Genomic DNA, 14,508 nt, shown 5'->3' with positions numbered 1-14,508 from the left:
GCATGAATATGTCCCAAATACTGCCACAGGACATATTGGTACTGAATTTTCTTTTCTGTTTATCTTAAATTTAAATCTAACTAGATGGCCTGGATTTTTATGGCTCCATCTGACAGCCCTACCCCGATGTTATCTTTGGGTCTTGCTTCTCAGGCTTTACTCCATGGGTATGAGAAGAGACGGAATGATGAGCGGGTACTGGGTGTTGGCTTTTCGGGGAAGGATTTCATGGCTGAGAATTTTAAAGCAATTAAATCACCTTCTCAGAAGTCTAGGGTACTCAGGGCAAATCAGACACTGGCTATTGTGAGTTACCCATTGGTGGGTCCTGGGGTACCTCTCTCTCCAAGCTAAGTTTCCCAGGGATCTCTTGGGGTTGTACGTTACAACATCCTCTCAATGTTGTATGTTACACCCTCCTCTCAGGGTTGTACATTACATCACCTATGTTAAACATTATCATCTCAGGGTAGTATGTTACATCATGCCACACCTGCTGCCTGTTCTTAATATTAAGTCATGGTGGCTCAATATTCATTTGTTTACTGGTATTTTTAAAATTTTTATTCAGTGCTGGGGATCAAAACTGGAGCCTTGCATGCTGGGTAGTGCTCTGTAATGAAGCAATAGCCACAAGTGAAACAGAGTTTCATCATGTAGCCCTGGCTAGCCTGGGACTTTTCTATGTGGATCAGGCTAGCCTTGAACTCACAGAGATCCACTTGCCTCTGCCTCCTAGATGCTGGGGCTAAAGGCATATAGTAAGACACCAGCGTCTTCTTATTTTTACTATCCCGCCAAACCCTGCAACCTTATTAACTTTGGAGGAGAAAAGAAAGAAAAGATTACACAGATTGATACTAACCCCTTACCCTGGGGCATTACCTGGGCATTCTGTGACAGAGAATTTCTGGGGAAGAGAAAAAAAACCCACTTATGGAGCCAGAAGCTTCCCTCATATAACCCTGGAAACGGTTTTGTTGCTTTTTAATTGTACATGGGGCTGGGGTGGAGAGATAGCTCAGGGGTTAATAGCACTTACTGTTCTCGCAGAGGACCCAGTTCAGTTCCCAGCATCCACATGGTGACTCATAACTGTCTGTAATTCCAGTTCCTGGTGATCTGACGCCCTCTTCTGGTCTCCACCACATGCACACATGTGATGTATGTACATACACTCAGGCATGCCCTCATACACGTGAAAAAAAAAAAAAAAGCAACACAGCTGCATGCACACACAGGAAGGGAAATTCTCCCATGACCCCCCCCCCCATCCCAGAGACAGAGGTCTCCAGAGCTCGCTGTCCCTTTTACAGGTTTGTGTGATCACTGTTCCATGCTGAAGGCATCTCATCAGTTAGCACAGTTCAGGGACGTCTCAGAAATAAGGAGACTGAGGTCCAGTTTGCTTTGTTACATGGTGGGCTCTTCTCAAATCTCCCTAAGGGTCACAGAATACTGTGGGGTGGGGGTGGGGGTGATGTTGATGATGGTGGTGTGGTGGCAGGTTTGCTAAATGAGAAAATGAGGGGGAGGGGGGAAATATGTCCTCTAGGTGTACCCAGACTCATTTAGTCATCAAGGCTAGTCTCCCATCTGTATTTTTTTTTTTTAAACCCTAACCCACTTGCACTGTTCGTGTGTGGCTGTGCTTTTTCCTGTCTGCTCACAGAGATGTGGGTTGGAGAATCAGATTGCTCCCCAGTTCCACGGGGATAAGGGGTGGTGGGAGATCTGGGAGGCTTAGGAAAGCTGCGGTTTCTAGTGCCTTCCTGGAAAACCTTTAAGGGAAAAGGGTGGGCAGGGGCGTGGTTAAAATGCCCAAGGGAGGCCCCAGCGTGGAGCAGAGCTCTTCACAGTTCTGTCTGCCTGAACCGCCTGAACCAGCCTGAACCTGGGACCCAGGCCCCGCCCACATGCAAGCCAGCCGTTGAAGTGCCGGCAGTGCCTCAGGCCATACCCCCACTTCAGACACCATTTCCTATAAGCCTGCCAATGATCCTGTGAGCTGAGCGGTCTCATGAACCTGCTTTACAGTCGAAAAGAATTGAAGTCAGGGAGGGTCCGGCTCAGCATCCAGGCCCCACAAACCGGTGGAGAGCTGGGCCTAGGCAATCATCTCAGCAACTCTCCACATGCTCTTGCCAGCTCTAACCACTTAAAACTTCTATGGCCTCTTTATTTCTTGGGGGAGAGGACCATTCGCTCCTGGACGCCAAGTTTGCCTCCCATGCCCAATGGTGGGGTGGGGGGCTCCCAAACATTTAGCTATTTGAGCCATCTTCCCACAACAAACAAACCAAGGAATTCCCAGCAACCTCTAGTGTGAAGCAGAGTCCATTCATAGGGCTGTACAGAAGGCTCAAAGAGCACCTACTTCCAGGGAAGAGGTGCCCCAGTGTGGGAAGCTTCCGGCTACAGACGGTGGGTAAATTGGTCTATCTGTCCATTCCCCCACTTTGCCCCTGTGTACTTCCTTACAGGCAGATTACATGCAGGGGTGTGTGCAGCTTTCCGAGAAACCCAATCTCTTCACACCTCCCAAGTCTAGGCTAGGCTGAGTTGTTTGCAGGTGCAGGCTACAGGCTCAAAAGAGAACACGTGACTGCCATTCACTTGGGGAGGAGAGATGAGAGAATGGCTTTCCCAACCCACCCTGAGCCCCTTCACAGTTAGCCTGGCTCTAGCTGCTGTGTCTGCCTGCTACTGGCATATAGGTTTATATGCAGGGTGAATGAGTAAGAGCCAGCAGAGGAAATGCATGCTGGGATTGGGGGAGGTGCAACATGAACAAAGGAATGGACAGAGGGAGCGGATTGAAGCGTAATACTCTAAAAGTGATAAACTGGCTAGCCAAGGCATGGACTCTGGGGCCAGCCCACGTGGGTTCCCTCCCAGACCAGGAACAAAAGTAACGCTCTGCGCCTCAGTTTCCACCTCTGGAAATTGGACACCATTGCTTTTGTGAAAATCAAGACACATCAGGCAGCTTGGTGACTCGGGTGAGCCAAGCCCATGGGGGCTGTGAACACTGGGGATGTGCAGGCTGTGCCAACCGACCTACCCAGCAGCTGCACCTCGTCCGTGATGCCATAGACGTCGATGAGTGCCCAGAGTGGGCCTCCCACGGCCACGCCACAGTGGAACAGCACGGGCTCGCCATCGTTGACACTATAGAAGACGCGACCATGGCGATCGGCCCAGTAGGCCAGCACCGTGTCCCGCAGCGCCAGGTTCTCGGGCAGCGCCTTGGCCCAGTATCCAGGCCGTGTGACCAGGTCCGGGCAGGCGTACTTCGGAATATCCTGTGCGCTCATGAGCGATGGGTCGTGCGCAGTGAAGCCGAAGCGCAGCGCGCCGCTCCAGCCAGGACGCACGGCCACCAGGCGCAGCCTCACCTGCTCGTACAGGCGAATGGGCCGCTGCGTGAAGGTGACACCGTTGCAGAAGCTGTTCCGCCGCGTGGCCCTGCGCGAATGGCCGTCCAGACGCACGTTCTTGCCCTTGGCCTGCGCATGGAAGCGCGGCGCCTCGCCCAGGACGGCTCGCCTCTCCGGGCCCGGGCCGTAGCAAGGCCGGGTGGCCAGGAGGCGTGCAGGAGGGCTAGAATCTGTGGACAGAGAGGAGGCATGTCAGCGCTTAGAAGTCCTGTAGCCAGGGATTTTTACTAACCATTTCCATAAATTCCACCTTAAACTGGGCATGGATACATTTTAGATTTAAAATTTAGAAGGCTCTGGGCTAGACCTAAGGATCTCCTCTCTAACCCGCCCCTAACCATGGCAAGTCAACTGTACACATTTCACAGACAAGCAAGCCAAAGCTTGCTGATGCTATAAATGTGCATTAAAGGCCTCCCCCAGTTCCACATCCAGTTTATGGCTTGGGGTCAGATGACCTCTTCATCCCCAGCAAACTCCCAAGTCTAGAAGCTTCCATCTTAGGACCACATCTGAGCTGCAGAGTGCCCTGATTCTTGAGGATCAGTGGGGATGTCTAGCTGTTTTCCTTAAAATTTATGTTCACAGCGAGGTAGGGATCTGGGAAGCACACATTCTGTTGGGATCCCTATGGCAGCCGGCACTCCCAGCCTCTGGTCTCTGGAGCTGGACCACAGTGGCAGCCCTGTCACCACTCTTTCTGCCTGATTCTCCTTGTCTGCAAATGGGTGCAGTAAACTCCCAACGCTACTGAAAGGCAGTGTGGATCAAATCTCCACCTATGAGGGGACACCTAGTGTCCGTGGTGGCCCACTGGTAATTTCACGATCTCTCTGTGGCTCTGTCCTAGGCAGGGCTCTGGCTTTCTGCCTTCTCTGATGGTCATAAAATTAGCCTTTTAAGAATGTACCTTCTGGGGGATTATGTCTAGGGAAATTTTCCCTGAGGGACTTTTCAGAGAACTTGGCCACTGGTTACAACCCAGGTGACCCAGAAGGGAGTGGGAGTGTCGTCCCTCCTTTCTGGTTTCACCCCAAGGGAGGTGGTAGGAAAGTGATCATTGCAGAGAGGAGTTCTGCTTACTACAGCAGCAGAGGCCATTTCAAAAGCAGGCTGCCACAATACATTCTGTGAAGAATGACAGGCCACTATGGGGACAGCTCCTCCCATGCTCACCCAAGCATGCATGCACTGTGCTCTGGTCCTCTCAGGGATGGACATGGAGGGTTTAGTTGACTCTGAGGCTGATGGGTGGCAGACCAAGGGAGAATAACAATCATGGCCCCTCTAAAAACTGAGACAGGAAGCAGGCTTCTTCAGACAGGAGGCACCCACCTGCTGAAGACAATGCCAGGCCAAGGAACAAGACAAAGTCCCTCTTAGAAGAGAGAGAGAGAGAGAGAGAGAGAGAGAGAGAGAGAGAGAGAGAGAGAGAGAGAGAACCTTCAGGGACTGTAGTCAACCAGGTACTTAATAAATATCAATCAAGGGTCTACTACTTGTCAGACAGCATGCTAGGCAGTGAGGATACAACTGTCCCAAGAGAGACAAAGATCCCCTTCTGATTCGCTGACTGCACATGAGGCGTCTGTGTTAGTGGGTTGTACTGCAGAGAACAGTGTGCTGAGCTGGAGCCGAGACCCTGCCCTAGGGCTTTCATGGACAGCCTCTCTGATGGGTGACTGGAGGCAGAACCCTAAAGGAAGTGTAGGACTGAGCCTGCAGGTGTAGGGAGGATTCCAGGCAGGGACAGGGGTGGGGAAGCCAGGGAGTGGGTCCTGAGTGAGCCCAGGCTGGGCTGGGGGGTGGGTGCGGGGTTTATAGATCTTTGCCTTCACGTTAACAGCTCTGCTCTGAGGGAGCTTCATTAGGGGAAGCTCAGAGCTGAGAGGAAGGCTATGCTGGACACTGGGTCAGGATGGGTTGTTGGGAGAGCCACAGTTTGGACAGGCCTGCTGGATCACAAGGCACAGATGAGAGAGAGGCCAGTAGGTGGCGAAGAGGGGTCAGATTCTGGGTGTGTCTTGATGACAGCGGAGATACAAAGATTGTAATAAAATTTCCACAGAAATTAAAAAAAAACACGAGATATATTTGCATTGAACGTTTAAACAATACTCAATGGATAGAACCCGTTTTTTAAAAGGGATTGGTTCTTCAGTGTATATTTGAAGAGGGAACAGAGAGCAGTGGTAGGGGTAGGCTTGTGGCAGTTGTGGCCCAGGGTGGGGCTTTCACCACATCCTCCATGCCCAATAAAGGCCTGACCACACCAGGTCCTTGTTAAAGGGTAGCGGCTGCCTGCACGCCTGGAAGTTAGCGACACTGGCTTCTCCAACAGCCTGTTTACACATAGAGAAAGGGGACAGTGGGAGGACTGCAAGCTTAGGTCAGTCCCTTCTGTAGACTCTACTGGGCCACTCAAGTGCAGCCATGCAACTGTCAGGGCCACCATTGCTCCAGATTAATCAGACGCAGCTTCCAGGTCTGAGTCTCAGTAAGACTCCATCCTTCTCCATACACCCATCCAGTAGTCGCCATTCTGCCTGCCTACTATGGTCCTTCCTTCCCTATTGCCATGTCCAGCTGTTGGGGAGACTGCACTCAAATCCAGAAGCTGGGGTGCAATCCTGGCAGTTAACCAGTACAGACCTTTCTGCTTGGGACAGGCTTTTACTTGCAAACTGGGCAGTCACCATGCATCTAGCAAACATCTGGAGGCTGCTTACTCTGTGGTACTTGTCCCTCCTTCCATTCTCTCAATAGAGCAACAAGAGCCTTGTCTTGTGGTACTTGTCTTCCTTCCATTCTCTCAATAGAGCAACAAGGGCCTGGGCAGGAAGGATGCAGGAAGTACTCACAGGAGACCCCGTACGAACACCAGAGAGTGGCAGGCTGTGTTCCTTCCACTGCTCGTTCAAGTTTTACATTTATTCACCCGCCCTGTGTGTTCTGCAGACCCCACATAGTGATTGGCATCTCTCCAAAAGAGCATAAAGAAGGCGGCTCCATGCCCCAGCACCCAGGTCCTGTGATGTCCACAGAGACAGGTTTTGAAAGATCAGACGGCAGTGATGTGGGCAGAGCAGAGGCTGGTCACTGTGGGGAATGCAGAGGACTGGGGTAGTGCAGGGCTTGGGATGCCAAGGCTGGGCAGCCACCCACCTTCACCTTCACCCGCGTGAAGGGTTGCTGTATGTGCCATCCATGTTCTGGGACTCAGCTGCCTGCCTCTAAATGCCAAGCCAAGCCAAGAGGCTCAGTCAGGATGGCAGGACCCAAGGTGAGAAGGGGCTGTACATAGGCTTTCAGCAAACAAGCCTGTGGCCAGCCACTACTGCCTGGATAAGAAGAGCTCAGCTTTCGCCAGTGCCCAAAGACCAATGTCCCTGCATCTGCTGAATTCTCCAGGAAGCACCAATGGGATTCCAAAGCAAAGCCTTCAGCTTGCCCAAGTGCAGCGTGAGCTTGGTTGACTACTTCTCTTCCGGCCCCACGCTCTCTATGCACTGGTCCTGTCTATCACAGTCCCTCACCAAGCAACCCTGGAGCCCCACCAGCTGTTAATGGAGCCCTGTCTTGGGCAGGGAGGCAGGCAGAGACATGGGGAGATGCAGTCTCTGCTACTTTCCAGCAAGTTCCCTGCAGACACCACTGTGATTTTGGACAGCACGCATCCAAAGGCCCCAGGCTGACATATTTGTTTAATTTTGATTACACAGCCCAACTTCCTTCAGGGAATGAGAGATAAACACGCTGCTTCACCCGCCCTCCCCCCCTCCCCCTCCCCCCACACACACACTGAGGCCAGAGACCTGGTGAGAGGCCGAGAAAACCAGAGTGATGGAGAGGATGGAGGTCTGTTGTACTCTTGACACAAACTGAAGACACTTAAAGGCCAACAGGTGTCCTGAGGTGCATCCAACACCTGCTTTGCTGGTGTTTTCCAAGGACACAGGAAGCTCAAGCTATCAGGAGAGCCAAGGCTCTGGGTACAGCAGTGGGAAACTGATTTCTCTCACTTCAACAGGGGCAGCAACAGCTGTGTTACAGAAAGCTGAGCCTAAACCCACTGTACTGCTCATCTCTGAGCTGGTCCTATCGTAAGCCACTGTCCTGTACTCTGCATCCCCCACGATGGATATTTTTCATCATGACTGCTGTTGGCTTTTAAGATGAATCTTCACCTGCAAGATTACTGTAACCACTTCTGGTAGACAAGCAAGCTCTGGGCAGCCATGACCCACAGTGCACACAGCACAGGAGCTAAGGCATGAGTCCCAGGTTGCCGACTCCGTCTCTGCAGCAGCCTGAGGACTTGGTCACTTCCCAGCTTTGATACGGCTCTGTTGGTATATATACCCCATCCTGCCCTGGCCCGAGCCTTCCTGACATCTCATGGTGGAATGTCCTGTCACGGCTGCAGTCCAGCAGCTGTGAGCACAGAAGTTCTCAGCTGCTGCCACCAGGACCCAGATTCAGACACCATCATCACAAGAACGTTCGGCTAGGATGAGGCTTCCAAATCACACTAGGACAAACCCATGTCCCTTTGCTCTCACACACACAGCCGAGGCCCCAGGCTAGTGAGGTCCAGCTAGGAAATGTGAGACCCAGTCAGCGGAGGAATTTCCAGAGGTAAGACACAGTGGACGTCAGCTACCTTTATTGTTGACAACAGGGGCAGTCTCCGCCTGAACCTCATAGCCAGTAGCGCTGGCCCCACCCAGAGGTGTGGGTTTTTCTAGAATTCACCCAGGGGAACGATGCCTAACACTAAACCATGGCAGATTCAGGGCTGGAGAGGGCAGATTGGGCGACTCCAATGCCCAGTTCTGGGCAAGCCTATGAACACTCTTTGGGTGTCTCCTGCTATGTGGCTCTGGGTTCAGTCTGTGCTTTGCTACTAATCTGCTTAAGAACCCTTGAGCAAGTCCCTTTGTCTCTCAAAGATGTGGCTTTGCCACCTGCAAATAGTGGATGACCTTACATCTCCACCTTGGGGTGGCTGGCAGGTTTCATGGGAACATCCATAGATGCCTCCCAACGTTCTGGCCCTTAAGCAGAAAGGTGGCAAATATTCATGCCCTCTATCAAGGTGCAGCCAGCGGGCAAGCCCCTGGATTTCTATTGGCTCCGGAGAGCACGGCCCTGTAGTCATACAGACTTAACTCAAACCAGGCAGTGTTGTATGTTTGTTTGCTGTGTGACCATAAACTCCACGTTTAACATCTCTGAGCCTCAGGCAGACCTAAAAGACTAGCGGAAATCATGTCTACCTTCTGAGGTTGTCTGGAGAATGACACAGGCTCACTTGATATGCACTGTGGTACACACAGTGGATGTCTGTGAGACATCTAGCCCTTTCTTTAATCAGTGTACTAGGAACACAGTTTCTCCCAGAAGGCCCATGAGTTTAGCCAGGAAATGCCACCTCAAACTCTTATGGCTATCTCCACAGACAGAGGCCTGTTCTTAAGATATCATGTGCCAGGCACAGGTGTGCTATGCCAATCATCCCCAATCCTCTCGCCACTGACCCTTCGATCTATGTCAGGCTGAGGAAACAGTGCTCACTGCCAGGCTTGCTGGAAGCTTCCACAGTGCTGGTAGCAATGATGGCATTCTTTCCCACCTTTAAAAAGAGCAAATGCTTCATTGAGAATCCCTGCCGAGCTCCTAAGATGTGCTGGACACAGGCCTTCATGCTCTGACCGGAAGCTGGAAACACCCCTGCAGAGTCCCTACCTCCCATTTCCAACAGAGAAGAAAAACTGAGGCTGTGAAGCCAGACTCAGGGCTTTCTTCCTACCCGCCCATCTTCAGGGCAGCTAGTTAAATGCTTGGGTAAAGGGTAGTGTGGAGTCACAGGCCTTACTGAGAGCAATGAAGAGTGCATAGCCTTGCCTTCTCTACCCAGAAACACAGCCACACCCCATGCACACAATCTGACATTTACTTCAGAGGCTTCCTGGACCCTTGGATCATCCATCCTTAGACTGCAGACCTTGAATGAGAAATATCTGGTTCAGGAAATGGTCCCTCAAGTTCAAAACGCAAACCAGCTCTGCAGGCAGCACAAAATAACATGGAGTGTATCTCTTCAGAGATAAGAAAAAAACCACACACACACACAAACCGAGGCTTCCCGCCATACCAAAAGGGCAAGGACTTGGGTGTCCTTGGCAGCAGAGGAGACCTTTCCATTGGTGGGTTTGAAGTGGCTAGAAAACAACTCACCCTGGCTCCCCTGCCAAACACAGCAACAGGCGCACAGGGGACTTTGTTCTTGGCCTCACAGGACTGGCTGGCCAGCACCCTGTGTGGATGAGGGCCAGCCCGCGCTGGAAACTGCCACTAGCTGCCTCCTCTTTGCTCTGCAAACAGCTATTGACACTCAACAGCTGTGGGGGGCTGGGGGTCCCTCAGGGCTGTTGGGGAGAAAGTCTTGTCTGTTCTCTGGGCCTGTGAAGTGTAACAGCCCCCTCAGCTGGGCTGGCTTCAAAGGGAGCCCAGGCAGAGTGTCATCTTGCTGTCCCTCCAACTGTATGGTCCCTCAGCCAGGTTCATTCTTGATGAAAGGGCCCAGGAAATGCCAGCCTTACAGGCATCAGCTTCAGGGTTAGGGCCCCAGAGCTGTGAAAGCCAGAGGGAACATCCCTCATTCCTTCCTTGGTGCACTACTTCCTCCTCCAGCCGACAGCTCCGTAGCATCCACTCTGTGCCAGTGCCTGTGTGGGATGTGGGGTACACGTCCCAGTGAGTCACACAGAGGACTCCCCTGCTGTCTCCTTCCCCCTAGAAGGCAGATTCAGAGCTGAAAGCAACAGGAAGGACACACAGGAAAACACAGGGAAGTCAGAGGAGCTGCCCTTCAGACAGAAGAAGGCCTGGGAGGTGTGGTTCAGGCAGGAGGACGGACAGGCAGCAGGAAAATGCTGGAGGGATAATAAGCTGACTGCATTGGGAGCTTTGGAGGGGTAGGAGGATGCAGAGGGAGTCAAAGGCTGCATCATAAAGGATCTCAAAGCCCAGGCAAAGATCTTCAAGAAAGCTTGGGGCTGCTCAGAGTTCGAAGTTGGGCAATGCCCCAAGTGGATCTACCTCTCTGAAGAATAAGGTTCAAACTGTGAACCTTCCCTTCTCCCCGGCCTGTGCAAATGGCCCAATAGAACAGGCAAGAGAAAGGCAGCCAAGATTTTGAACATCGAGTCTAACTGCCACACACTCCTGCCTGGCCCAGCCCCACCCTCACCCCCCAGCCCAGTGGCGCTTCTCCAGGCAGCCCTGGCAGCTGCTCACTGATAAGCTGGCTAGAGCTGCCCAGGCCTGTGTTCCCCTCTCTTTTTGCCTTGCAGACAGCCACTCCCGCAACCTGGTGCCCTGAGTGGAGACTTTACTCGTGCCAGGTGAGCACCCACAGGTACTCGTGCCAGGTGAGCACCCACAGGTGCTCCTGAGAGTTGGCTGTTTGTGCCCACAGAGCTGCTCAGTGCCTGGAAGGGTGGGCACTGAGCAGAGGCTTCTCCAGTATACTCCTATCCCCAGAGTCACTCTGCAGAGCATGTCCGCCCCAGGTCTTGCTAACATTCCAACCTGTAAGGAGAGCGTTGCAGATGTAAGCGAGGCCATTGTGGAACTTGGCACGGAAAGGGACTCTGGCTGGGGCAGGCAGAGTGGCAGTGGAAACCATCAATCAGCTGGTTCACAGCCTCAAAAAAGGTCACCGTTTGGCGGAACTTGGGATGAACAAAGGCAAAAGTATCTAAAAAAGGAAAGCGGTGGTTGTGGGGGGAGGGGAGCCCCAAGGGCCGCCAACCCTGGAAGGAGCTAGAGGGACACCTGCTGAACCCAGGCCCACCACCCCAGAGACAGAGGAGGCTGCTACAAGCCCCACCCCTGAAGAAGAGGGGCTTAGAGAAGCCTGTAAAAGGCCCAGCTGACTGAGGTGGGCTGACCGTGGGGTTCTGAGCAGCCATATAAGACAGGATCAAGCTGCTGTGACCACAGCCTGTGAGGAGGGTTGGGGACAATACCTAGCACCTGATAGGCCAGGGTGTGATTAGTTTTGTACCCCAGCTGGCTCTTCTAGTGTTTCACAGGTCTCCGGGACAGCCTATTGCCCTAAGAGGTGAAGGCCTATGCTGGGCCTGTGAGAATCTCCTTCACACTGGGTTCGGGCTCCCTGCAGCCAATCTATAGGTCATAACCCATTTCACAGATGGGAAGATCAGGCCTAGAGATGGAGAGGGGCTGGCCACACACAGGTAAACCACACTTGAGCAAAGGCCTGCACTTGTTTCCATGTGACAGGGCAACTTGGTCTTAATCCCTCATCGCAACAAATCTGGGTGTGTGGATTCTTTGCCCCCAAGCATAAAGGCTACACACAGAGTCCTACTGTGTGCAGGGATCTAACTTACACCTGTCTTTCATTTCCAGAACTGGAGGAGAGCGATACCATGGTCATTCTCCTCCTACAGATAATGAAGGGATGGAAGCTCAGAGTAGGGAACCGGCTTGCCCAAGGACACACAGCTTAGAGGCAGCAGGACAGATTTGAACTAAGCATTGCCTCCAAGCCCAGGGCTCTTTCAAACATCTCTCTTGGAATTCTAGCCAAAGTCCAATTGTAATTGCTGTAAGACCCTGGGTCCAGCTCCAGACCTCAATGCCCAATTCTGTCAAGTGGGAGATAGACCAAGATGACGCAGAGGCTCCCTGGTTCTGAGAGCAAAGCCCTCATCTTCCGGGACAGAGTCCTACGCCACAACCCAGACACATGGAAATTCCACTCTACCATCTTCTGTCCTTGAACACCAAGAACCTTGAAGGACAGGAAGCTCCCTGGAGGCCCAAGGAGTGGCTGTCTCCAGTGGAAAGTTACTGAGCCCAGCTTTGGAGGCACAAGGTGGAGCGTGTGCCTACCCACCTCATAAATCTATCATCCTGGGGGGCCGAGGGGAAGAGAGCACATGCCCAAGGGCCATAACTGTGGTATAAACTGGGTGGTGTTGAGGGTGTAAATAAATGCCCTGGGCCCTCTGCCAGCCCACAGCCAGATGCCCCCGCCTATCCACTTCCCCAAATGGCTTACTCATTAAAGAGCTTTCCCTACCAGTAGGAGGTAAGGTCTGAGGTAAGGTACTACTAGGTCAGTGGAGTCCCCATGAGAAGGAATGAGGAAGGATTACAGTACTTGGTGGCTGTTCACAGACACCTGCCATTGAGCTGAACTATTTAGAGTCTGGCTGGATTAGCTGAATTGAGTAGCTTCCCATCACCTCAGTGTCCTGATCTGTAAAATGGGTCTAACTCCTGCAGACCATTAGGAAACATAAGTGCAAGGGTGAGAGAGCCATAGAACACATCTCTGGCTCACCAGGGAATCCTGTCCCAGGATTCCAGAACAGACTGTCCTCCGAGGATCTACGTGACATATGGCTATGCCAAGCCGCTCCACACACAGGCATTCCCTCACCCTTGAACCGGGGGCCCTGACTTGCAGAAGTCCTTCAGCACTAAAATCTGTCTCTCTGGGCACAGCAGACCTCTGCCCACACTGCCCTGCATATCATGTCTAAAAGCAGCTCACAGGTCGTGGAGCCCCCGAGCTGCTAATGGTGACGCTTCCAATGGAATGGCCTGTGTCTCCTCCCAGTTGTGCTACCCAGAAAGTCTCAGGACAGTGTCAATCCTCTGACTAGCTTTGGCAAAGACTGGGATGTATATGTCAGATATAGGGGATTCTCAGGCAGGACCTCATGGTGAACCCATAGGACACCTGGAGCGTGTCCAACCTACCTTGCCTGCAGTTGGGATTCAAGACAAGCAAGCAAGGAATACAAAACTGCAGAGAGTTAACCTGCAGGGGGCATCCTGCTCAACCCAGCAGTCCTCAGGAGGTTCCTGGCCTCCAACCTGAAGAAACTGTGTGGCCCAGGGCAAAGGACTGTTTCTCTTAGTGACAGTCTCCTACCAGTTACACGCAGCTAACAGCAATGGCTACTAGGGCCTGTGCTGAGGGTTAAACAAGCCACTGCCTTAGAACAGTGTTTGGCACAGACAGGTTGTGGACACACGTTAGCAGCTATCATTACTCTGTGTCTGACTCTTCCAAGAGCACCTGGTCCAGGCTCACCATGGAGCAGCCTGCTGGCTGGGTGGATTCATGACTCTAAGGCACAAGAGGAACACTCTTCTGGTCCAGAGTTTGGCACACCTGGATGGTATCATCACGTCAATGTGCCAGGAGAGGGTGAGGCTTGGAAGGTCATGCTACCTGACTGGCAGAAGGGGATGCAGGACACAGATACACAGGACCCTGGCCTGTGTGTTGTGATAGGCAGAGTGGGGACAGGATGCTTCTTGCCTGGCATCCAGCCTGTCAGCCTTGCCCACTGAGCTCGGGTTAGTAGATGTGGGCCTGTGGTATCGTCCGTGGCCTGGGTATGCAGGTTCCACTGGGCAGGCACATGCACCCTGAAAGAGACCAGCTCAAAGCCACGCCCACCTTTGTGGATGCAGAGACAAGGGTGCTGGGAGGGGATGTTTTGCCACAGGCAATTGGGATATGGATGAGTCACCTTCAGGTGACAGAGAAGGTGTGTCCCAGGATGCTTAGGGTGAGGACAAGGGGCAGCCACTTGATGACCGACAAAAGCTCCTGGGGGCAGGCCTGAGGCTGGGTTGCTCGCCTGCCTCTTCTCAGCCACCCGACCCAGGGCAGGTTTTATTACTGCTCAGAGTCTGTTTCCTGGTCTTGCCCCTTAGCCTCTGCATCCACTGTCAGCCTTAGGCTTCTATTTTACACTCCAAGAATACAGTACAGACAGGAAGTGCAGTCTCCCTTTCTACCCATGGAGGGTTAAACATGTCTGGTCCTGGTCCTGATGGGAAAGGTAGCGAGTAGATTGCACTCTGTCTGTAAACCTCTCCTACCACCATGACTGTCCCCGTCACCCCATTAATACCAGCCCCCAGAACTTCGCAGTTCTGCTCCTGTCTTCTCCCCTGACCTGGGGTCTTTGACCTTGAGCACCCTGCCTTCCAAGACACTTCTCCCCAC

General features: G+C 52.6%; 1 protein-coding gene across 3 annotated transcripts in view; it reads right to left on the bottom strand.

The window, feature by feature from the left end:
• The window catches only part of Neurl1b (neuralized E3 ubiquitin protein ligase 1B), an 86,161-nt gene that overhangs the window by 9,824 nt on the left and 61,829 nt on the right, over positions 1–14,508 (bottom strand). For 2 of the 3 annotated variants that reach the window (XM_076937065.1, XM_034507464.2), the window contains exon 2: positions 3,065–3,610. In XM_076937065.1, the coding sequence (XP_076793180.1) occupies positions 3,065–3,610 (546 nt within the window). Of the gene's footprint in view, positions 1–1,042; positions 1,234–3,064; positions 3,611–14,508 lie in introns of those variants that run through there. The other variant, XM_076937066.1, reaches the window with a different exon arrangement.

The sequence above is a fragment of the Arvicanthis niloticus genome, chromosome 6, assembly GCF_011762505.2.
Source record: "Arvicanthis niloticus isolate mArvNil1 chromosome 6, mArvNil1.pat.X, whole genome shotgun sequence".
Lineage (NCBI taxonomy): Eukaryota > Metazoa > Chordata > Mammalia > Rodentia > Muridae > Arvicanthis > Arvicanthis niloticus.
The sequence above is the reverse complement of the archived record's forward strand: the minus strand, read 5'-3'. Positions and strand labels throughout refer to the sequence as shown.